Source organism: Oncorhynchus gorbuscha, unplaced genomic scaffold (genome assembly GCF_021184085.1).
Source record: "Oncorhynchus gorbuscha isolate QuinsamMale2020 ecotype Even-year unplaced genomic scaffold, OgorEven_v1.0 Un_scaffold_765, whole genome shotgun sequence".
In the NCBI taxonomy this organism is placed as follows: Eukaryota; Metazoa; Chordata; class Actinopteri; order Salmoniformes; family Salmonidae; genus Oncorhynchus; species Oncorhynchus gorbuscha.
This window is the reverse complement of record NW_025745800.1, coordinates 128,799-154,447: the sequence shown is the minus strand read 5'-3', so window position 1 is coordinate 154,447 and position 25,649 is coordinate 128,799. Positions and strand designations below refer to the sequence as shown.

At 42.7% G+C, this 25,649-nt stretch overlaps 1 protein-coding gene and 1 long non-coding RNA gene across 2 annotated transcripts in view; both read left to right on the top strand.

Annotated features, from left to right (window-relative positions):
• LOC124020154 (low-density lipoprotein receptor-related protein 2-like) overlaps positions 1-1,563 on the top strand; it is a 64,669-nt gene extending 63,106 nt beyond the window's left edge. Inside the window, 2 exon segments of the mRNA XM_046335502.1 lie at positions 319-490; positions 1,557-1,563. Of these exon segments, the coding sequence (XP_046191458.1) occupies positions 319-490; positions 1,557-1,563 (179 nt within the window).
• A 14,826-nt stretch (positions 1,564-16,389) lies between these two features.
• On the top strand, positions 16,390-22,290 carry LOC124020152. The gene is made up of 3 exons (XR_006835902.1): positions 16,390-16,614; positions 21,944-22,061; positions 22,197-22,290. It is a non-coding gene; the product is annotated as an uncharacterized LOC124020152 (long non-coding RNA).
• The last annotated feature ends 3,359 nt before the right edge of the window (positions 22,291-25,649 follow it).

Here is a 25,649-nt window from a genome sequence, read left to right as displayed (position 1 = left end):
GTGTCACACTGCAGTGCGGTGACGGTATAACGGTGTCACTGTGCGGTTAGGGAGGCGGTATAACGGTGTCACTGTGCGGTTAGGGAGACTGTATAACGGTGTCACTGTGCGGTTAGGGGACGGTATAACGGTGTCACTGTGCGGTTAGGGGGCGGTATAACGGTGTCACTGTGCGGTTAGGTGGCGGTATAACGGTGTCACTGTGCAGAGACACTGAACAAGCGCACTTCCTCTGCGTGTAGTGTTTTCGGGGTAAGTAGTGTCACATCTAGCTCTGCCAATGGTCTAACCAACTCTACTCTGTCCTCTCTGTCCCAGGAACTAACAGCTGCTCAGAGCGGAACGGAGGCTGCAGTCAGCTGTGCCTGGCCTACCCAGGGGGCGTAGCTGCCGATGTGGACGTGGTTACAAACCTGTCGACACCAAAACGTGTAGCCCCTTCCCCCCTCCAGTGTCCAGAGGGCAGCAGGGCCTGTAGCGACGGCAGCAGGTGCCTCCCCTCACAAAGTTCTGTAACCACGAAACCGACTGCCTCGACCATTCAGACGAGATCAAATGTGAGTAACCCCAACCCCGTCTGCCCTGCCTCGCATAAAGAATTAGTGAATAGACTATACCCCTGACTCACCCATAGAAATAAAGTGAACAGATTATACCCCCTGACTCACGTAGAAATAGACTGTACAGGTTGGCTGACAACTTCACAAAAATGATGCTCGAATCGATGTGGCCGAAAGGTGTGCGTTATGGGTTCAGATAGCTAGTAACAATGACAAGAAGCTGCTCATTGCATCTTATTTTCTGGTGTTTTCACTGATGTCCGATCTATGCTAATATGGAGAGAAAAAATTATAGATAGCTAACCAACAATAATAACAATGTATTTAAGATCTCATTATGCCTTCATAACAATGGAGCTGTTCTATTAATCACCCATATCGTGTGCGAGCTCTGTGTTCAGTATCAGCAGGAATGAGACACTACACCACTACATGACAACTTGTTTGGTTAGAATTACAGCTCTGGTTTGCTGCTTTGTAATTACATGCACAATACAACACTTCATCTTACTTTCAACATCAATTTGAAGCTTTTTTCCTGCATGTTCAGTGCCTTCAGAAAGTATTCATACCCCTTGACTTATTACACATTTTGTTACAGCCTGAATTCAAAATGTATTAAATGTCTTCTCTCACATCTTTCACAATACCCCATAATAATAAAGTGAAAACATGTTATTAGAAATGTTTGCACATTTAATTGGAAATTAAATACAGATTTCATTTGCATAACTATTTACACCCCTGAGTCAACTTTGTAGATGCACCTTTGGCAGTGATTAAAACAGTCTTTCTGGCTAAGTCTAAAAGAGCATTGGATTGTATAATATTTGCATATTTTATTTTCACATTTCTTCAAGCTCTGTAAAATTGGTTTTTGTCATTGCCAGACAAACATATTTTTCAGGTATTGTCATAGATTTTCAAGTAGAGAAGTCAAAACTAACTTGGCCACGCATGAACATTGTGTTTTCTCGGTAAACTCATGTGTTTTAGGTTTTAGTCCTACTAATGCTGAATTCATCTCTGTATGGAAAACAGACAACCAGGTTTTCCTCTAAGATTTTACCTGTGCTTAGCACCATTAAATGTATTTTATTCTGAATACACTTACTGCACACAGTGAATCAATGCAAGTTATGTGACTTGTTTAGGATTTTTTTTTACTCATTAACTTATTTAGGCTTGCCATAACAAATGAGTTGAATACTTTTATTCAGGCTGAAAACAGAACAAACTGGAAAATGTCAAGGGGTGTGAACTTCCTGAAGTAAATGGGTCTAATGTTCTCATTAGACCCATTTACAGTTCTCATTTACAATTACGACCTGAGATAAGGGGGACTTTACAATTGGAGGCCACGGAAGGAGAGTTGTATGGCATTGAAGCTTGCCTGGAGGGTTGTTAACAGTGTCCAAAGAAGGGCCGGAAGTATACAGAATGGTGTCGTCTGCGTAGAGGTGGATCAGAGACTCACCAGCAGCAAGAGCGACCTCATTGATGTATACAGAGAAGAGAGTCGGTCCAAGAATTGAACCCTGTGGCACCCCCATAGAGACTGCCAGAGGTCCGGACAGCAGACCCTCCGATTTGACACACTGAACTCTATCAGAGAAGTTGTTGGTGAACCAGGCGAGGCAATCATTTGAGAAACCAAGGCTGTCGAGTCTGCCGATGAGGATGTGGTGATTGACAGAGTCGAAAGCCTTGGCCAGATCAATGAATACGGCTGCACAGTAATGTTTCTTATCGATGGCGGTTAAGATATCGTTTAGGACCTTGAGCGTGGCTGAGGTGCACCCATGACCAGCTCTGAAACCAGATTGCATAGCAGAGAAGGTATGGTGAGATTCGAAATGGTCGTTAATCTGTTTGTTGACTTGGCTTTCGAAGACCTTAGAAAGGCATGGTAGGATAGATATAGGTCTGTAGCAGTTTGGGTCAAGAGTGTCCCCCTTTGAAGAGGGGGATGACCGCAGCTGCTTTCCAATCTTTGGGAATCTCAGACGACACGAAAGAGGTTGAACAGGCTAGTAATAGGGGTGGCAACAATTTCGGCAGATAATTTTAGAAATAAAGGGTCCAGATTGTCTAGCCCGGCTGATTTGTAGGGGTCCAGATTTTTCAGCTCTTTCAGATCATCAGCTGAATGGATTTGGGAGGAGAAATGGGGAAGGCTTGGGCGAGTTGCTGTTGAGGGTGCAGTGCTGTTGACCGGGGTAGGAGTAGCCAGGTGTAAATCATGGCCAGCCGTAGAAAAATGCTTATTGAAATTCTCAATTATGGTGGATTTATCAGTGGTGACAGTGTTTCCTATCTTCAGTGCAGTGGGCAGCTGGGAGGAGGTGTTCTTATTCTCCATGGACTTTACAGTGTCCCAGAACTTTTTTGAGTTAGTGTTGCAGGAAGCAAATTTCTGCTTGAAAAAGCTAGCCTTGGCTTTTCTAACTGCCTGTGTATAATGGTTTCTAGCTTCCCTGAACAGCTGCATATCACGGGGGCTGTTCGATGCTAATGCAGAACGCCATAGGATGTTTTTGTGTTGGTTAAGGGCAGTCAGGTCTGTTCCTGGTTCTAAATTTCTTGAATGGGGTATGTTTATTTAAGATGGTTAGGAAGGCATTTAAAAAATATCCAGGCATCCTCTACTGACGGGAAGTGATCGCTGAGATCTTGGTTGAAGACAGCAGAGGTGTATTTAGAGGGGAAGTTGGTTAGGATGATATCTATGAGGGTGCCTGTGTTTAAGGCTTTGGGGAGATACCTGGTAGGTTCATTGATCATTTGTGTGAAATTGAGGGCATCAAGTTTAGACTGTAGGATGGCTGGGGTGTTAAGCATGTTCCAGTTTAGGTCGCCTAGCAGCACGAGCTCTGAAGATAGATGGGGGCAATCAGTTCACATATGGTGTCCAGAGCACAGCTGGGGACAGAGGGTGGTCTATAGCAGGCGGCAACGGTGCGAGACTTGTTTTTAGAGGTGGATTTTTTAAAGTAGAGTTTCAAATTGTTTGGGTATAGACCTGGATAGTAGGACAGAACTCTGCATGCTATCTTTGCAGTAGATTGCAACACCGCCCCTTTGGCAGTTCTATCTTGTCTGAAAATGTTGTAGTTTGGAATTAAAATTTCTGAATTTTTGGTGGTCTTCCTAAGCCAGGATTCAGACACGGCTAGAACATCCGGGTTGGCAGAGTGTGCTAAAGCAGTGAATAGAACAAACTTAGGGAGGAGGCTTCTAATGTTAACATGCATGAAACCAAGGCTATTACGGTTACAGAAGTCATCAAAAGAGAGAGCGCCTGGGGAATAGGAAGGGAGCTAGGCACTGCAGGGCCTGGATTCACCTCTACATCGCCAGAGGAACATAGGAGGAGTAGAATAAGGGTGCGACTGAAAGCAATAAGAATTGGTTGTCTAGAAAGTCTAACAGAGAGTAAAAGGAGGTTTCTGGGGGCGATAAAATAGCATCAAGGTATAATGTACAGACAAAGGTATGGTAGGATGTGAATACAGTGGAGGTAAACCTAGGTATTGAGTGATGAAGAGAGAGATATTGTCTCTAGAAACATCATTGAAACCAGGAGATGTCATTGCATGTGTGGGTGGTGGAACTAATAGGTTGGATAAGGTATAGTGAGCAGGACTAGAGGCTCTACAGTGAAATAAGCCAATAAACACTAACCAGAACAGCAATGGACAAGACGTATTGACATTAAGAGGCATGCTTAGTCGAGTGATCAAAAGGGTCCAGTGAGTGGAGAGGTTGGTTGGGGATAACGGCGATTTAGACAGCTAGCCAGGCCATCGGTAGCAAGCTAGCATAGGATGGAGTTCTGTTAGCCACCTCTTGCGTTCCGTCAGTAGATTAGTGGGGTTCCGTGTAGTAGAGGGGATTAATCCAAATCACACAACAACAAAAATAAAAACAATAGATATAGTTATAGAGGCCCAAGAAGAAACATAATAATAATAAAAATAATAATAATAATAAAAATTGTCCGATGTGTGACATTGTAACAAATATAGATGTATGCAGTTCCACATGTGTACTTTGAGGAATAAAAGTGACACTTATGCAAATTATCCCATATCTGAACTTCATACATGTCAAATTCAAGGACTTTCAGGCACTCAATTGCAGTTCAAGGATCTCAATGTTATAAACTAGCATTTATATACAGTAGTTGTATATCCTAATATTTAAAAAACATCCACCCACAAAGTGTATGAATAGGTAGGCTATTACCACTAAGAATAATACGTCTTTTTTAACCTTGATTTTCTAATTATTGCATTCTAAAATGTGAGAATAACGTGGACATTGTTTCTGTAGCCCATGTGGACAAACACAGGCACACATAATAAACCATGAATCTCACCATCAGTTTTTATTACAGTGACCTAAAACTAGCTAACTTTGTTTAACTTATCGATAGTTAGTCTTGTCTCATCGCCGCAACTCCCGTACGAACTCGAGCGCCATGCGTTCTCCGACACAACCCAGCCAAGCCGCACTGCTTCTTGACACAACACCTGATTAACCCGAAAGCCAGCAGCACCAATGTGTCAGAGGAAACACCGTACAGCTGGTGACCGTGTCAGTGTGCATTGCGCCGTGTCAGTGTGCATTGCGCCGTGTCAGTGTGCATTGCGCCGTGTCAGTGTGCATTGCGCCGTGTCAGTGTGCATTGCGCCGTGTCAGTGTGCATTGCGCCGTGTCAGTGTGCATTGCGCCGTGTCAGTGTGCATTGCGCCGTGTCAGTGTGCATTGCGCCGTGTCAGTGTGCATTGCTCCTGGCACTAGAGCGCAATGAGACAGGAAAATCCCACAAGGATCTCATGGCACAGCTAGCTCTGGGATGTAGTGCCTTAGACCACAGCCATTCGGGAGGCCAGGTTTCTTTTTTGAATGGAAGGATGTGTATGGAAGCCAAGTTGAAGCCAACATTGTCATCCTCAAACTAACCACGTGTTTTTACTATAACAGAGTAGCGCAACGCCATTCAATTGAAGCGGCGGGAACCAAACGGATCAAAAATGAAATCATGGTGAATTATAAGGGAGCAGGAGAACTACCAACACGCTCTTCTTTGCCGATGTAAGACCTTTAAACAGGTCAACATTCACAAGGCCGCAGAGCCAGATGGTTTACCAGGACGTGTACTCCAAGCATGAACTGACCAACTGGCAGATCCTCAAGGTTCTACAGCTGCACCATCGAGCACATCCTGACTGATTGCATCACTGCCTGGTATGGCAACTGCTTGGCCTCGGACCGCAAGGCAGTACAGAGGGTAGTGCATACGGCCCAGTACATCACTGGGGCCAAGCTTCCTGCCATCCAGGACCTCTATACCAGGCAGTGTCAGAGGAAGGCCCTACAAATTCAGACTCCAGCCACCCTAGTCAGACTGTTCTCTCTGCTAACACACGGCAATCGGTACCAGAGCACCAAGTCTAGATCCAAAAGGCTTCGCTTCTCTACCTCCAAGCCAAAAGACTCCTGAACAGCTAATCAAAGGGCTACCCAGACCCCTCTTTTACGCTGCTGCTACTCTGTTTATCTATGCATAGTCACTAACTCTACATGTACATATTACCTCGACTAACCGGTACCCTCTGTACCGGTAGCCCCTGTATATAGCCTCCACATTTATTCCGTACCGGTAGCCCCTTTATATAACCTCCACATTGACTCTGTACCCCCTGTATATTGACTCTGTAACCCCTGTATATTGACTCTGTAACCCCTGCATATAGCCTCCACATTGACTCTGTACCCCTGTATATTGACTCTGTAACCCCTGAATATAGCCTCCACATTGACTCTGTACCCCTGTGTATTGACTCTGTACCCCCTGTGTATTGACTCTGTACCCCCTGTGTATTGACTCTGTACCCCTGTGTATTGACTCTGTACCCCCTGTGTATTGACTCTGTACCCCCTGTGTATTGACTCTGTACCCCTGTGTATTGACTCTGTACCCCCTGTGTATTGACTCTGTAACCCCTGCATATAGCCTCCACATTGACTCTGTACCCCTGTATATTGACTCTGTAACCCCTGCATATAGCCTCCACATTGACTCTGTACCCCTGTATATTGACTCTGTAACCCCTGCATATAGCTTCCACATTGACTCTGTACCCCTTGTATATAGCCTTGCTATTGTTATTATTTGTTTAAGTTTTTACTTAACCAACAAGAAGTTAAGAAAAACAAGTGTTAAGGGCTTATAAGTAAGCACTTGTATTTGGCAAATAAAATGTTATTTGGCTATAGCACACCTGTCTGTATAGACTCCGGTGCAGGACAAGACAGATATTTTAATTCCTTTTGATTTACTCTAGTGTATTAATTGATCAAATGCACGGCTACTTTCCCATTATATTGCTTTAGAATTTATACGTAATTCTCAAACTTTTTATTAGATAATTTGTCAGAATGTTTAAAAGTATAATTCTTCCTGGGGGTGTTAATAAATAAGATTTCATTTTGCCAAAAATGCTGTCATTTCCACTTTAAATTGAACAATGTTCACAAACAAGTTATTTTCAAAGATGTCAAACTACAAGCAAAAAAACGGGCCAACTCACCAGAAGTTATTTTTGAAAAACAAGATGCTACCAAATTAGCAACAACATCCTCTTTGATAACACCTGTTGCATCTGCTGCAATTTAGCCTACAACAGATGGCTAGCTAGACCGTGGAAAAACTATTTGCTGTTGCACAGTGACCTGTTGGCCTTCAAAAAGGCCACCCATTTAATAAGTCAATGTGATTGGTTGATTTCACTTTCACACCCAAATTTTGCCCTAATACAGTTGAATTGCCTTTATCAAGCTTATGATGACCTGGCCAATGGCGATTTAGATTTTCCTCCCCAGAGACCAGCAAAGAGATTCTGATTTGGATATTTTTATTGTAAACCCTTTCCTTTGCAACAAAAACTGAAGAGATTAAATCAGAACATAATTGAAAAATATATTTACCCACCCCCACTGTTTGGGTTAGTAATCAATCCAAGTCTCCGACCACTACCTTGTATCCTTTTCCCTCTCGCTCTCATCCAACACCTCCCACACTGCCCCTACTCGGATGGTATCGCGCCGTCCCAACCTTCGCTCTCTCTCCCCCGCTACTCTCTCCTCTTCCATCCTATCATCTCTTCCCTCTGCTCAAACCTTCTCCAACCTATCTCCTGATTCTGCCTCCTCAACCCTCCTCTCCTCCCTTTCTGCATCCTTTGACTCTCTATGTCCCCTATCTTCCAGGCGGCTCGGTCCTCCCCTCCCGCTCCGTGGCTCGACGACTCATTGCGAGCTCACAGAACAGGGCTCCGGGCAGCCGAGCGGAAATGGAGGAAAACTCGCCTCCCTGCGGACCTGGCATCCTTTCACTCCCTCCTCTCTACATTTTCCTCCTCTGTCTCTGCTGCTAAAGCCACTTTCTACCACTCTAAATTCCAAGCATCTGCCTCTAACCCTAGGAAGCTCTTTGCCACCTTCTCCTCCCACATAAATCCCCCCCCCTCTCTGCAGATGACTTCGTCAACCATTTTGAAAAGGTCGACGTCATCCGATCCTCGTTTGCGATCCTCGTTTGCTAAGTCAAACGACACCGCTGGTTCTGCTCACACTGCCCTACACTGTGCTCTGACCTCTTTCTCCCCTCTCTCTCCAGATGAAATCTCGCGTCTTGTGACGGCCGGCCGCCCAACAACCTGCCCGCTTGACCCTATCCCCTCTCTTCTCCAGACCATTTCCGGAGACCTTCTCCCTTACCTCACCTCGCTCATCAACTCATCCCTGACCGCTGGCTACGTCCCTTCCGTCTTCAAGAGAGCGAGAGTTGCACCCCTTCTGAAAAAACCTACACTCGATCCCTCTGATGTCAACAACTACAGACCAGTATCCCTTCTTTCTTTTCTCTCCAAAACTCTCGAACGTGCCGTCCTTGGCCAGCTCTCCCGCTATCTCTCTCTGAATGACCTTCTTGATCCAAATCAGTCAGGTTTCAAGACTAGTCATTCAACTGAGACTGCTCTTCTCTGTATCACGGAGGCGCTCCGCACTGCTAAAGCTAACTCTCTCTCCTCTGCTCTCATCCTTCTAGATCTATCGGCTGCCTTCGATACTGTGAACCATCAGATCCTCCTCTCCACCCTCTCCGAGTTGGGCATCTCCGGCGCGGCCCACGCTTGGATTGCGTCCCTACCTGACAGGTCGCTCCTACCAGGTGGCGTGGCGAGAATCTGTCTCCTCACCACGCGCTCTCACCACTGGTGTCCCCAGGGCTCTGTGCTAGGCCCTCTCCTATTCTCGCTATACACCAAGTCACTTGGCTCTGTCATAACCTCACATGGTCTCTCCTATCATTGCTATGCAGACGACACACAATTAATCTTCTCCTTTCCCCCTTCTGATGACCAGGTGGCGAATCGCATCTCTGCAGGTCTGGCAGACATATCAGTGTGGATGACGGATCACCACCTCAAGCTGAACCTCGGCAAGACGGAGCTGCTCTTCCTCCCGGGGAAGGACTGCCCGTTCCATGATCTCGCCATCACGGTTGACAACTCCATTGTGTCCTCCTCCCAGAGCGCTAAGAACCTTGGCGTGATCCTGGACAACACCCTGTCGTTCTCAACCAACATCAAGGCGGTGGCCCGTTCCTGTAGGTTCATGCTCTACAACATCCGCAGAGTACGACCCTGCCTCACACAGGAAGCGGCGCAGGTCCTAATCCAGGCACTTGTCATCTCCCATCTGGATTACTGCAACTCGCTGTTGGCTGGGCTCCTGCCTGTGCCATTAAACCCCTTCAACTCATCCAGAACGCCGCAGCCCGTCTGGTGTTCAACCTTCCCAAGTTCTCTCACGTCACCCCGCTCCTCCGTTCTAATAATAATAATAATAATAATATATGCCATTTAGCAGACGCTTTTATCCAAAGCGACTTACAGTCATGTGTGCATACATTCTACGTATGGGTGGTCCCGTGGATCGAACCCACTACCCTGGCGTTACAAGCGCCATGTTCTACCAACTGAGCTACAGAAGGACCACTGGCTTCCAGTTGAAGCTCGCATCCGCTACAAGACCATGGTGCTTGCCTACGGAGCTGTGAGGGGAACGGCACCTCAGTACCTCCAGGCTCTGATCAGGCCCTACACCCAAACAAGGGCACTGTGTTCATCCACCTCTGGCCTGCTCGCCTCCCTACCACTGAGGAAGTACAGCTCCCGCTCAGCCCAGTCAAAGCTGTTCGCTGCTCTGGCCCCCAATGGTGGAACAAACTCCCTCACGACGCCAGGACAGCGGAGTCAATCACCACCTTCCGGAGACACCTGAAACCCCACCTCTTTAAGGAATACCTAGGATAGGATAAGTATTCCCTCTCCCCCCCCCTTTAAGATTTAGATGCACTATTGTAAAGTGACTGTTCCACTGGATCTCATAAGGTGAATGCACCAATTTGTAAGTCGCTCTGGATAAGAGCGTCTGCTAAATGACTTAAATGTAAATGTAAATGTACATTTGTAGTGGCTCTGTTTACCCTCAGCATGCGTTTTCACCATTCTGAATGACCAAGGAAACCATATGTTCTGATATGACCTTTTGAACTCAGGTGGTGATTTGACAAAATTACAACAATCTTGAATTGTAATTGCATTGTTCTGGTCTTGACTTGGTTTGGACCCCTTGTCCCCCTCCCGGTCTTGACTCTGACTCACTCCGGTGATTGTTTTCAATTGCTCTCTTTAGGTGGTCTCTAACACAACACTGGTATGTCATTTCATTTCCAGAACATGTTGAGAAGAAGCCAACTAGGCTGTCATTTGTTGTCATTATATCCAGAATAGTAAGAGCATTGCACAATACTCTATCCTACTCAATTATGCCCAGTAGACATTGTGACCTTTTGCAATATTGCAAAACACAGACAGCCTCCACCTGTCTCAGATTTTGAAATTATGCTTTACAGCGAAAGCAATACAAGCGTTTAAGTTTATCGATCGCTCGACAAAATAAGTACACTTAGCATCAGGTAACTTGGTCACGAATCAGTAAAGCAATCAAATTAATAGTTTACCGTTGATCTTCGGATGTTTTCACTCACGAGACTCCCAGTTAGACAAATGTTCCTTTTGTTCCATAAAGTTCTTTTTATATCCAAATACCTCCGGTGGTTTGGTGCGTTATGCCCAGGAATCCACCGGAAAGAACGGTCACGACAACGCAGACACAAATTCCAAATTATATCCATAATGTCCACAGAAACATGTCAAATGTTTTTTATAATCTATTCCATAATATATCAACCGGGACAGTTGGCTTTTCACTAGGACCGGGAGTAACAATGGCCGCCTTTCTCTTTTGCGCTCAAATCAAATGTATTTATATAGCCCTTCGTACATCAGCTGATATCTCAAAGTGCTGTACAGAAACCCAGCCTAAAACCCCAAACAGCAAGCAATGCAGGTGTAGAAGCACGGTGGCTAGGAAAAACTCCCTAGAAAGGCCAAAACCTAGGAAGAAACCTAGAGAGGAACCCGACTATGTGGGGTGGCCAGTCTTCTGGCTGTGCCAGGTGGAGATTATAACAGAACATGGCCAAGATGTTCAAATGTTCATAAATGACCAGCATGGTCCAATAATAATAAGGCAGAACAGTTGAAACTGGAGCAGCAGCACGACCAGATTAGGATATAACTCACTCTGAGAGCCCCCATGTGTTCGTTCACGCTCATTCTTCAAAATAAAAGCCTTAAACTATGTCTAAAGACTGACACCTTAGGGAATCCATAGAAAAGGGAATCTGGTTGGTATCCCTTTAAATGGGCAATAGGGATGTATAAGAACAGAGGTTTCAAAAACAGGTGCACTTCCTGATTGGATTTTCCTCAGGTTTTAGCCTGCAGTATCAGTTATGTTTAACTCACAGACAACATTTTTACAGTTTTGGAAACTTTAGTGTTTTCTGTCCTAATCTGTCAATTATATGCATATTTCAGCATCTGGTCCTGAGAAATAGGCTTAACTTTGGTAACGTTATTTTTTCAATCATAAAAAGTGCCCCCTAGCTTCAAGAGGTTAAAGGACAAATCCACAGCTGAAACGGTAACAAAATGGACACCCCGCCTCTGTTTTGGTAATAAGCTGAAGTATGGGGCTGGAGAAATGTACCTACATTCAGATAAAAAAATATTTTTTATTTCACCAGGTAAGGTAGTTGAGAACAAGTTCTCATTTACAGCTGCGACCCGACTAAAGCAAAGCAGTGCGACAAACAGTTACATGGAATAAACAAGAGTACCATCAATAACACAATAGGAAAAAAATAGTATAAATAGTGTGCAAATAGCACGAGGCAATACATAGGCCATAATAGGAAAGTAACAACAATTTAGCAGATTAATGTTGGAGTGATAGATGAGCAGATGATGGTGAGTAAGTAGTGATACTGGTGTGCAAAAGAGCAGCAAAGTAAATAAAAACAATATGGTTGAGGTAGGTAGATTGGGTCGGCTTTTTACAGATGGACTATGTAAAGCTGCGGCAATCTGGAGACTATGTACAGCTGCTCGGATAACTAATGTTTAAAGTTGGTGAGGTAAAAGTAAGTCTTCAGCTTCAGCTATTTTTGCAATTCATTCCAGTCACTGGCAGCAGAGAACTGGAAGGAAAGGCGCTCAAAGGTGTTGGTTTTGGGGATGCCCAGTGAGATACCTGCTGGAGGGTGTGCTATGGGTGGTGTGACCAGTGAGATGAGGTGGAGCTTTACCTAACATAGACTTGTAGATTAACTCGAGCCAGTTGGTCCGGCGACAAAATGTAGTGAGGGCCAGCCGACTAAAGAATACAGGTCACGATGGTGGGTGGGTGGTTTAAGGCACTTAGGTAACAAAACGCATGGCACTGTGATAAACTGCATCCAATTTGCTGAGTACAGTATTGGAAGCTATTTTGTAGATGACATTGCCGAAGTCGAGGATCGGTAGGATAGTCAGACTTACTAGGGTATGTTTGGCGGCGTGAGTGAAGGAGGCTTTGATGCGAAATAGAAAGCCAATTCTAGATTTGATTTTGGATTGGAGATGTTTGATATGAGTAAGTAGTTTAGTCTAGCCAGACACCTAGGTATTTGTCGTTGTCCAAGTATTCTAGGTCCGAACCCGCTGAGTTCCCATAGTAAACGGGATATTTTGTCAGGACAAGATGCTAGAATATGCATATAATTGACAGCTTAGGATAGAAAACACAAGTTTCCAAAACCGTAAAAATATTGTGAGTATAACAGAACTGATGTTGCAGGCGAAAGCAAAATCCAATCCGGAAGTGCCTCATGTTTTGAAAGCATTGCGTTCCAATGCGTCCCTATTGAGCAGTGAATGGACTATCAACTAGATTACTCTTTCTCCGTATTCCCAAAGGTGTCTACAGCATTGTGACGTTGTTTTACGCATTTATGTTGAATACCCATAGGCGGCTACATTGCGCAAGTGGTCGCCTGATGGCTCCCAGAGAGATTCTCGCGTAAAATACAGAGGTAGCCATTACTCTAATCGGTTCTACTGAAAAACAAATTGTCCCAATGGATATATTATTGAATAGATATTTGAAAAACACCTTGAGGATAGATAATAAACTGTTTGCCATGTTTCTGTCGATATTATGGAGCTAATTTGGAATATTTTTCGTGACTGCAATTTCCAGGCGATTTCTCAGCCAAACGTGAAGAACAAAGAGCTTTTTCACCTACAAAAATGATATTTTTGGAAAAAAGGAACATTTGCTATCTAACTGGGAGTCTCGTGAGTGAAAACATCCGAAGGTAAACGATTTAATTTGATTTCTGTGACCAAGTTACCTGCTGCTAGCTGGACAAAATGCTATGCTAGGCTATCGATAAACTTACACAAATGCTTGTCTAGCTTTGGCTGTAAAGCATATTTTGAAAATCTGAGATTACAGGGTGATTAACAAAAGGCTACGCTGTGTCATTATTTCATTTGTGATTTTCATGAATAGGAATATTTTCTAGGAATATTTATGTCCATTGCGTTATGCCAATTAGTGTCAGATGACAACTGTTCACGGGATGGGGTGTCACTAGAGGTTAACTTGGCTTTCGAGGACTTTAGAAAGGATGGATGTAGGTCTAACAGTTTGGGTCTAGGGTGTCGCCCCTTTGAAGAGGTGGATGACCGCACCAGTTTTTCAATCTTTAGGGATCTCGGAAGAAACGATAGGTTGAACAGACTGGTAAATAGGGGTTGCAACAATGGCGGTGGATAATTTTAGGATGGGAGGGTCCAGATTTTCTAGCCCAGCTGATTTGTACGGGTCCTGGTTTAGCAGCTATTTCAGAACATCTGCGATCTGGATTTGGGTGACGGCGAAGCTGCAGAGGCTCGGGTAAGTTGCTGCTAGGGGTGAAGAGCTGTTGGTTGGGGTAGCCAGGAGGAAAGCAGGGCCAGCCGTAAAAAAATCTTCATGAAATATTCAATTATCTTGGATTTATCGGTGGTGACCGTGTCGCATAGCCTCAGTGCAGTGGGCAGCAGGGAGGAGGTGCTCTTATTCTCCATGGACATTAGTGCCATGCAAATTTCTGTTTGAAAAAGCAAGCCTATGCTCGCTGTGTTTATTGGTTCCTGACTTCTCTGAGCCGTTGCATATCGTGGGTGACTATTCGATTAATAGAGGTGTGGATGCAAGGACTGACCATCCATGATATCAAAATCATTTTAACCATGGTATGAGGCTAAACAGTGTTTACAAGAATGTTTACAAACATTAAAAAACAAGCTTATTTTTTGTGTTCTCATAGTGACAGTTGAACTAAGGTCATGAGGCATGTATAAGTTATATTGTTCAAGAATCATTGGAGATGTGTGGGGCAACTACAGATTGCCCCTTTAAGTCTATCAAAACTGTGAGTTTGAGCATTTGTCCATTAGGCTTATGCGGCAGGTAGCCTTGTGGTTAGAGTATTGGACCAGTAACCGAAAGGTTGCTAGATCGACTCCTCATACTGACTAGGTAAAAATGTCCTCCTGCTCTTGAACAACGCAGTTAAACCACTGTTCCTAGGCCGTCATTGTAAATAAGATATTGTTATTAACTGATTTACCTAGTTAAACAAAGAATAAATCAAATGTTTTATTTATTTTATCAGCATGAATTAGGTTGAGCAATAAAATCCCTACTTTTATTCTATAATAGGCTGGGATCTGCACTATGCAGCTGTTGCGAGAGTGGCTGGCCACTGGTTTAAAAAACAACGATTGATGGGCATCTTAAACTTCTTGAATTCAACCATTAAATGGTTCAAATACACTTTTTAAAATTTGAACAGCCATCCACAACAACCACAAGCCGTAAGGCGCAATTAGCTAAATGAGTGAACCACAGTATGAGTCACATCTATGCGCTGTGTAGTTATCAAAAATGTGAAATCCGTATTGCCATAGACGACACCACTGCTGTTATCCTTACTTTCAATCATTTATTCAAGTTGGATAATCATTGGATGCCGACAGCAGTCACACCATTGGAAGAACAACCTTGGATTGTAGCCAACAAAAGCCTTCCTGCACTTTTCCCGCGATCCATCATCATAGTGGTCTCTGACTTGTGGTCCGACTCGCTCAGGTGGGTCTTCTTCCCAATGCCATTCAAATCAGCATTGAATAAGTGTCAATGATTCTAATTCCAGCGTTTCAAAAGTATCTCATCTGAAAACAATATTTTGGCTGGTAATGGCTTGGTTACAGTTTTTTGTAATCTCTGACATGTAATCCATTACTCACCAACCCTGACTATATGAAATGACTACTTACACTGCCATAAATGCAAAGACCAAGTAAAGTTAAGTCATACGATTTTGGACAAATCTATCAAGACAAACTATGATAAAGGGTTTAATAGGTTTTAAATCAACTGGTGATTTTTATAGAAAATTGATATGAAACCCCTTTAAATCTTAATATAATGACATGGGGGGAGGGGGTTATTATCAGTGACAGTGTAGGAAATGTCCAGTGTAGGAATGTTCACTGGTAACCTAGTATATAGAATGAAACTGCTGGTTGATTAGTGCACGTTTGCTGTACTTTTAGACAGATTTTAATAGAGGTTGTGATTATTTAGCCCTACTGACATCCCTTTCATACAAAGATGTTTTTCTGGCAACTTTTTTCCTGGTCTTTATCTGAATGTATTGCCGTTATGAAAACCAAAACTTTTATTTCCACCTTACGACCTTTATTTCTGTAAAGTTCTGCCTACGGCTCAAGGCTGGTTTACAGTTGGTCTATCTACATTGTTGCGGTGACATGCACAGCCATGACTGCATTGACCTGTAAAATAGGGCTAATTAAACTCTATGCTATTTCTTTCTTTTGAAAATATATTTGATTAATTGTTCCTTATGACCTGGCTAAATTCAAGAAAAATAGATTTATTTTTGATGGTGTGTATTATCAATGGATTTTAAAATGGCCGCCCACCTACATCTGCAGACCGCTACTACCATTCATTCCCAGCGTGCTAGGAAATGCATGCAAAAATGGGCCTGTTAGAGTTGCATAATCATTTGCCAATATTTTCTATTAGGATATTACTGTAAATCCAATGTGAAAACAGTAAGTGGTTCTCTAACACCCTGTTCTCTTATTATAACCAAGGATTTCTCTGTAACCTACAGGCTGGTCTGGAGTGAAGCCCCAAGATGTCAGCCATAGTAAACCTTCCCCGGGGCATGCTGGGAACACCGTCCCCCTAACCAGGACTGGTCTGGGAGGACCACCCCGGGGGGTAGAGGTGCAGAAGCTGGACTCTGAGTCATGTGATGCCCAGCAGTGTAATGGACATGGGAAATGTGTGGCAAGGGGTGGAGAAACCACCTGCCAGTGTGTTCTGGGATACCATGGTGTGTTCTGTGAAGAGGGTGAGGGTCCAGGGGTCAGTAATGCCCCCTCACTTTAGGCATCCTCTGCCTCATTGGTGGAGTCCTCATCGCTGCTGTCATCATCAGGAAGAGGTAGTCTTAAATAAAATCAATGTGCTCAGTATTTTCCAACCCCTAAGATAGACACACACACACACACACACACACACACACACACACACACACACACACACACACACACACACACTAGTGGTATGAAGTGTCTTTCTCAAGGCCCCAATGTCAGTAATGTATTCGCAGTCTTCTGGTTTACCTCTGTCATACCTAGGACTTTGAATGAGCAAACCTAAAGTTTTCTACAGTCCACCTCTCTAACTTATAGGCCAACTGCATACCATTCATATAACCTGTAGACCAGGGTTCCCCAACTGGCGACCCACGGCCAGATTTGGCCTGCGGGTGGTTTTATTTGGCCCCCAAGTCTTCTAGCAAAAAATAATATACAATTTAGATGTGCTTTTTGTATTTCTTTATACTGTAAAAACACAAATCAGCTCAAAGTGATTCTAATTCAAGAAATCTGTTCCCAAATATTCCCGTGATCAAGATGGCCCTATTTGGTAAAATACCAAGTCTGTTATGGCAAGAATGGTTCTGTTAGGGTCGTATTTCTCAGAGTAAATAACTCACGGACACTAGAGAAGCTTAACCTCTTGATGCTAGCCATCCCGGATCCGGGATCGTGACTACGGCTCAAACTCATTACCATAACGCAAAATGCAAAAAATATTCTTAGAAATATTTAACCTCCACAGATTAACAAGTCCAATAGTTCAAATGAAAGATAAACACCTTGTTCATCTACCCAGCAAGTCAGATTTCTAAAATGTTTTACGGTGAAAACACACCACATATTTATATTAGACCACCACCGAAACAAGACGAGAGCCAGCCATTTTGTCCCAGAAAATATAAAATTATAAAAGCAGGATTAAAAAAATTAATCATTCACTAACCTTTTGAAAATCTTCATCAGATGACAGTAATAGTACATGTTACACAATACATTTTTTTTCCAATAATATGCCATTTATATCCATAAATCTCTGACGACATTTTCAAAAATGCTACTCAAATGTCCGGAGAAATGATGATAGCTCCGACAGATAACGTCAGATAACAAGCAATACACATCTAACTTCTGTTGTAGACCCTCAACCTTAGCACTCCTTCAGTGACATCAATACGTAACAATTAATTCCCAGAACCCAACAGCTCAAATAAGTAAAGGAAACCACAGTCCATTTACTTTAAGACATCAAGGTCAGTCAATATGGAAACTGTCGAACTTTGAAAGTTTCTTCAAGTGCAGTTGCAAAAACCAAGTACAATGATGAAATTGGCTCTCATGAGGACCACCACAGGAGTGGAAGACCAAGAGTTACCTCTGCTACAGAGGATAAGTGCATTAGAGTTTCCAGCCTCAGAAATTGCAGCCCAAATAAATGCTTCACAGAGTTAAAGTAACAGACGCATCTCAACATCAACTGTTCAGAGGAGACTGAATCAGGCCTTCATGGCCAAATTGCTGCTAAGAAACAACTACTAAAAGACTCCAATAAGAAACCACTACTAAAAGACTCCAATAAGAAACCACTACTAAAAGACTCCAATAAGAAACCACTACTAAAAGACTCCAATAAGAAACCACTACTAAAAGACTCCAATAAGAAACCACTACTAAAAGACTCCAATAAGAAACCACTACTAAGACTCCAATAAGAAACCACTACTAAGACTCCAATAAGAAACCACTACTAAAAGACTCTAATAAGAAACCACTACTAAAAGACTCCAATAAGGAAGAAATTGCTTATAAGAAACACGAGCAATGGATATTAGACCGGTGGGAATTTGTCCTTTGGAGATGTTTGGTTCCAACGCTGTGTGGGTGAACAGACCCCCATGTGTATTTCCCACTGTAAAGCATGGAGGTGAGGGGGTGCTATTTCCCACTGTAAAGCATGGAGGTGAGGGGTGCTATTTCCCACTGTAAAGCATGGAGGTGAGGGGGTGCTATTTCCCACTGTAAAGCATGGAGGTGAGGGGGTGCTATTTCCCACTGTAAAGCATGGAGGTGAGGGGGTGCTATTTCCCACTGTAAAGCATGGAGGTGAGGGGGTGCTATTTCCCACTGTAAAGCATGGAGGTGAGGGGGTGCTATTTCCCACTGTAAAGCATGGAGGTGAGGGGGTGCTATTTCCCACTGTAAAGCATGGAGGTGAGGGGGTGCTATTTCCCTATTTCCCACTGTAAAGCATGGAGGTGAGGGGGTGCTATTTCCCACTGTAAAGCATGGAGGTGAGGGGGTGCTATTTCCCACTGTAAAGCATGGAGGTGAGGGGGTGCTATTTCCCACTGTAAAGCATGGAGGTGAGGGGGTGCTATTTCCCACTGTAAAGCATGGAGGTGAGGGGGTGCTATTTCCCACTGTAAAGCATGGAGGTGAGGTGGGGTGCTATTTCCCACTGTAAAGCATGGAGGTGAGGGGGTGCTATTTCCCACTGTAAAGCATGGAGGTGAGGGGGTGCTATTTCCCACTGTAAAGCATGGAGGTGAGGGGGTGCTATTTCCCACTGTAAAGCATGGAGGTGAGGGGGTGCTATTTCCCACTGTAAAGCATGGAGGTATGGTGGGGGTGCTATTTCCCACTGTAAAGCATGGAGGTATGGTGGGGGGTGCTATTGAACTCTGTAAAGCATGGAGGTATGGTGGGGGGTGCTATTGAACTCTGTTCAGCATTTATTTGGGCTGCAATTTCTGAGGCTGGTAACTCTAATGCACTGATCCTCTGCAGCAGAGGTGACTCTGGGTCTTCCACTCCTGTGGCGATACTCATGAGAGCTCCTACCTTGTCACAACTGATTGGTTAAAACACAAGAAGATGAAATTCCACTTACATTTTTAAGAAGGAACACCTGTTAATTGAAATGCTTTCCAGGTGACTTCCTCATGAAGCTGGTTGAGAGAATGCCAGGAGTGTGCAAAGCTGTCAAGGCAAAGGCTGGCTACTTTGAAGAATCTCAAATATAAAATATATTTTGATTGTACACTTTTGGTGGAAAAAAGGAAAATATAGAAACCTAGAATGAGTCTGTCCCTAACCCAATGACTATCCCTTACCGAACTACTGTTACCCTACTGCTGTCCCTAACCCAATGACTATCCCTTACCTAACTACTGTTTACCCAACTACTATATATCATACTGCTGTATACCCTACTGCTGTCCCTAACCCAATGACTATCCCTTACCTAACTACTGTTACCCTACTGCTGTCCCGAACCCAATGACTATCCCTTACCTAACTACTGTTACCCTACTGCTGTCCCTAACCTAATGACTATCCCTTACCTAACTACTGTTTACCCAACTACTATATATCATACTGCTGTATACCCTACTGCTGTCCCTAACCCAATGACTATCCCTTACCTAACTACTGTTTACCTAACTACTATATACCCTACTGCTGTCCCTAACCCAATGACTATCCCTTACCTAACTACTGTTTACCCAACTACTATATATCATACTGCTGTATACCCTACTGCTATATACCATATTACTGTATCTATATACCTGTATACCCTACTGCTGTATACTATATACCCTACTGCTGTATACCCCTACTACTGTAATCCCTCTATACCCTACTACTGTATACTATATACTCTACTGCTCTAAACCCTACTACTGTAATCCCTCTATACCCTGCTAGTGTATACTATATACCCTACTGCTCTAAACCCTACTACTGTAATCCCTCTATACCCTGCTAGTGTGTACTATATACCCTACTGCTCTAAACACAACTACTATAAGCCCTCTACTATTGTATTACAACTGTCATGTCTTTGGCTAGCCAGGATTAAGTGATATGACATGCTATTCTATAAAATAATTTCTCTATAATTAATATTACCTGGTTGAGCTAATCATTTAAATGTAATTAACTAGGAAGTCGGGGCACCACAAAATAATATTTATAGAGCTGTAATCTTCCGAATAAACTCTTAAAGACCTAGTAATATTTTACATCAATGGCAGTCAATATTAATCGGCACTTTATTTCAGTCTCATCTGAAAGTTGTACATTCTTGGTTATCTTCACGAACCCTGGCTAACGAGTTGAATCAGCAATACAAAATTGAGTTTTTTAAAATTTACTAAATGCCTAATCACCTAATTCTGTGTGTATGTAATGGGGTTAGGGTTAGGGTTAGCCCTAACCCTAACCCTAATCACACAGAATTACATACACACAGAATGAATCATACCTTGATTACAAATTGTCATAAAGGAAAATGTCCCTAGCGGACGGAACAGATATGACAGCTGGTTACTCAAAGAGAAGGGGTTGGGTTTGAGTGAAATAGTGGCAGCTACTCTATCGTAAATACAGAATCTTATGCGTTCTAAATTACCGCCCATTTGGAAAAGTGAAATGCAATAAATATTTAATCTGAGCTGCGCTTCAATAGGTTGGTGGTAGATGGAAGGCCGTGTTGCCCAACAGGTCTTTGTCCTTTGAAGTGTGTCTCTGGTGGTGAACAGGAAATGTTGTAGTGTCGTCGTTGTGTGGTAGACTGGATACTCTCTGTCCTCTCCTAGCCCACATTTTACAGCGGCTGCTGCTAACTTGAAGGCTAGGAGGTATCACTTCTGTAGTGAATAAGAGTTCAAAGTTCATGCTGAGGTTGACTTCGTTCTGTAGTTATTATCTGAATCCTGACATCGGACCGTCGTCCTAATGTACCCGATACAGGAGGTTACATTTTCATCAAGGGCTTATATAGTGGCGGGGGAGAAGGGTGTGTTTCATTAGTTTATAACCCATGTCTCTTCACAGGGGCGGGCCACTGATTGAGCAGAGCTATAATCTTATGAAAACCCAATTCTCTCATTAGGAAGCTAAAATTGCATTTACTCTTTTCACAAGTAGTTTCATTTAAATTGCACAACAATTCCACGTGAATCTGATAACTAATGTGTAGACTTTCCCAGATAGTGTCGTCCTGTCATCAGTCATAATGTCTCATGACAACCCAACTGACATAATATTAATTACCAATGCATATTTTCAACTGGCTCTATTACAGAAATATGGTTCCTTTCCCCCACTGTTTGATGTTCCCAGACTTTCATGTTTAACAAAGACTAATCAAAGAGTCCCTCTGCAGAGTCAGAGAGGGAAGGGAGAAAGGTATTTATGGGGGGCATCATAAACCTCACCCACAGGCCAACTTCATGAAGCCCTGCTCCTAACCCTACTACTACATACTTAACGGCTATTTACCCTACTACTGTTTACCCTGCTGCTCTATACCTACATTGTATACTCTATTATATACCTGTATATCATACTACCATAAACATATATACCCTACTCTGTGTTTAGCAGGGCAAGAGCTGCAGCTCTGGGCCAGTCCACAGACAAGGAGACTCTGATGACCAATATGGATGAACAGACAGTCTACGCTGTGTCTTTCAACAACGATCTGTATGATCCTGACCAGGTACCTTAGAGTATAAAGGTCTTTTATAGGTTAGGGTTTAGCTAAGAGCTTTAAAAACAGAGCGCTTTGGTCTGCCACAGCATTTCCATGCTTTGTTCCCCAGTATTTTCAATTAAAACATTTTTTTTCTTTCAGGAATTGATCTCGTCTGCTGATGGGACATCTCAACATCTGTAAATGTTGCCTTTTCTCTTCTGCTCTGAAATAAAGTCTAGGATGTTAAACCTCATGGTGTTTTATTTTCTCAGACATCACGTGTAGCTGAACATCACAGCCATGTAGATCCGTTTCCTGGCCGCATTATGAAAAGTTGTGGTCATAAACCTGTTATGGGGGTTAGCTTAGTGTGAGGCACATAGATGGACAATGAAACACCACTGGTGGTGGTCCTGAAAGAGGGGACGGTTTAAATATAGGGACAACTGTCCGGTTAGTGGATGTAGAATGACCAGCAGGAGACGGATGCACCGTTCAAGTTCATTACCACAGACACGGCATTGAAACAGGAAGTAATGTCGTTAATATTCCCATTTCTGTTCTCAGTAAAGGCTAATGGCAATACAGCATGTAGCCAGGCTTAGCACGCAGTCCTTGATGTAATACTTCATTCACTACATGACTGTGTCCAGAGGAAGATCATGGACTGTTCAGGGAACGCTCCTAACCACTGCCAAGATGTGGTGGGTTTTTGTAAGATTTTTAGCAGCATGACAAAGGAGGACAAGTACTTGTACTTTCTATGACCTCTGCCCACAACCGTAAGGCTCTCCAGAGGGTAGTGAGGTCTGCACAACTCATCACCGGGGTAAACTACCTGCCCTCACCTACACCACCCGATGTTACAGGAAGGCCATAAAGATCAAGGACCACAACCACCCAAGCCACTGCCTGTTCACCCCGCTATCATCCAGAAGGCGAGGTCAGTACAGGTGCATCAAAGCTGGGACCGAGAGACTGAAAAACAGCTTCTATCTCAAGGCCATCAGACTGTTAAACAGCCACCACTAACATTGAGTGGCTGCTGCAAACACACTGTCATTGACACTGACCCAACTCCAGCCACTTTAATAATGGGAATTGATGGGAAATGATGTAAAATATATCACTAGCCACTTTAAACAATGCTACCTAATATAATGTTTACCCTACATTATTCATCTCATATGTATACGTATATACTGTACTCTATATAATCTACTGCATCTTTATGTAATACATGTATCACTAGCCACTTTAATTATGCCACTTTGTTTACATACTCATCTCATATGTATATACCGCACTCAATACCATCTACTGTATCTTGCCTATGCCACTCTGTACCATCACTCATTCATATATCTTTATGTACATATTCTTTATCCCCTTACACTTGTGTCTATAAGGTAGTAGTTTTGGAATTGTTGGCTAGATTACTTGTTGGTTATTACTGCATTGTTGGAACTAGAAGCACAAGCATTTCGCTACACTCGCACTAACATCTGCTAACCATGTGTATGTGACAAATACAATTTGATTTGTGTATCATGGGATTTCACTTCAAATCTGTGGCTTGACTACAAACCTGTAACCTATGCTACTGTGGCCTATAGAGCTAGAAGGATGGATAACCAGGTGTGTAAAGGTGTGAGGTGGGATCCTATCCCAAATGGACAATATGTACTTGTGGAGATCTGAGAGGATGTGATTGGTAAAAGAAACACGACTAAACTTCCACCTCCGGAGGGGTCAAAAAATTCAATTTTACACAAAACAACCAATAACCTGTAAAACCAATTCAGAAATCCCTAACAAATGGATTCTTGATTAAAAAAAAATCTCCTAGACTAAATCCAGTACAAGTAAACTACTCAGTAAACAGTCTCTGTGACTCGTAAATGTTTTTTTTTTTTACCTCAGCTAGCATCAAGCTAACATACACTCTTACTCGAATGTAAATCACCTTCTCTCACTCAGTTCGACACAAAGCCAAAACAAAACCTTTCCTAACGTGATAATATCTGGACAACGTTGTTAAATAGCATGTTATTACATATATATTTGAATGTTTGAAGTGCTGTTATGTACCTGTAAAAGAACAGACACAGTTTACCTCTGTAAAGTTCTGTTCCTTATTTTGCAGAATGGTGAGCTCTTGGCCAGAACTTGCTGTTTCTCCGGCTACAACAGTGCAACACTGCCATCTATTGGCCTGCATAAAGTATGTAGAAAATACCATTTAGATACATTAAGACAAATACAGGAACAATTAGGGGAGATAATGAAGGTAATGTGATAACATGTAAAGCAACATGTGATTACATTAAACTACACATGAAAATGTGATCACATTGTGTTCCAAAACATGTTTTCACATGATTTCACATAAAATGTCAGTTGAAATCATGTGGTTTTTCTGTAAGGGCAGGAATATAAGATGCATTTTGATGTTATGTTTGATGTTACATGATCTTGAAAATGCAATGTTCTTTGAGGTTCTTCCATGTTCCTTTCCATGTATTTTCCATTTTACTTTCCCTCAGTCCTTTTCACTTTCCTTGGCAAAACGAGCTCTGTCCCCATCAAGACTTATTCAGCTTCTGATGGATTTGAAACCATTCAACAAAGAGTTTTATAATGAAGAGTAGACCCAACTAAACACCCTGGATTCTTTACACACACATTGAAAGGCAAAAATCTCCAATTTGGACTCATCAGACCAAAGGACAATGTCCACCAGTCTACGGTCCATTGCTCGTGTTTCTTGGCCCAAGCAAGTCTCTTCTTATTATTGGAGTCCGTCCTCTAGTAGTGGTTTCAATGGAGCAATTCGACCATGAAGGCCTGATTCATGCAGTCTCCTAAACCATCCCTACCTTGTCATAACACATCCTATTTGCTCAAACGCTTTAAGAAGGAAAGAAATTCCACAAATTAACTTTTAAGAAGGTACACCTGTTAATTGCAAAACATTCCAGGAGACTACCTCATGAAAAGGTTTGAGAAAATGCCAAGAGTGTGCAAAGTGGTCAAGGAAAAGGATGGCTACTTCAAAGATTCTCAAATATAAAATATATTTTTGATTTGTTTAACACTTCTTTTCTTACTACGTGATTCCAATTGTGCTATTTCATTGTTTTGATGTCTTCACTATTATTCTAAAATGTAAACAATTGTAAAAATAAAGAAAAACCCTTAAATGAGTAGGTGTGTCCAGACTTTTGACTGGTACTGTATATATTGTGATATTGCAAATATGGTACAATCCCAGGGTGCAAAGCTTTTGGAGACTAAAGATTAAAGACTCACAGCTTTAATCGCTGCCAAAGGTGATTCTAACATGTATTGTGAATGCTTAAGTAAATTAGATATTTCTGTATTTCATTTTCAATACATTTGAGAAGAAATTAAAACATATTTTCACTTTGTCATTATGGGGTATTGGCGGTAGCTGGGTGAGATGATAAAAAAATATATAATTTAATAGATTTTGGAATTCAGGCTGTAAGAACAAAATGAGGAATAAGTTAAGGGGTATGAACACTTTCTGAAGGAACTGTATATCTGCTAGAAGGTGATAAATGAGCGACTCTTTGAAAGGGGGTCATT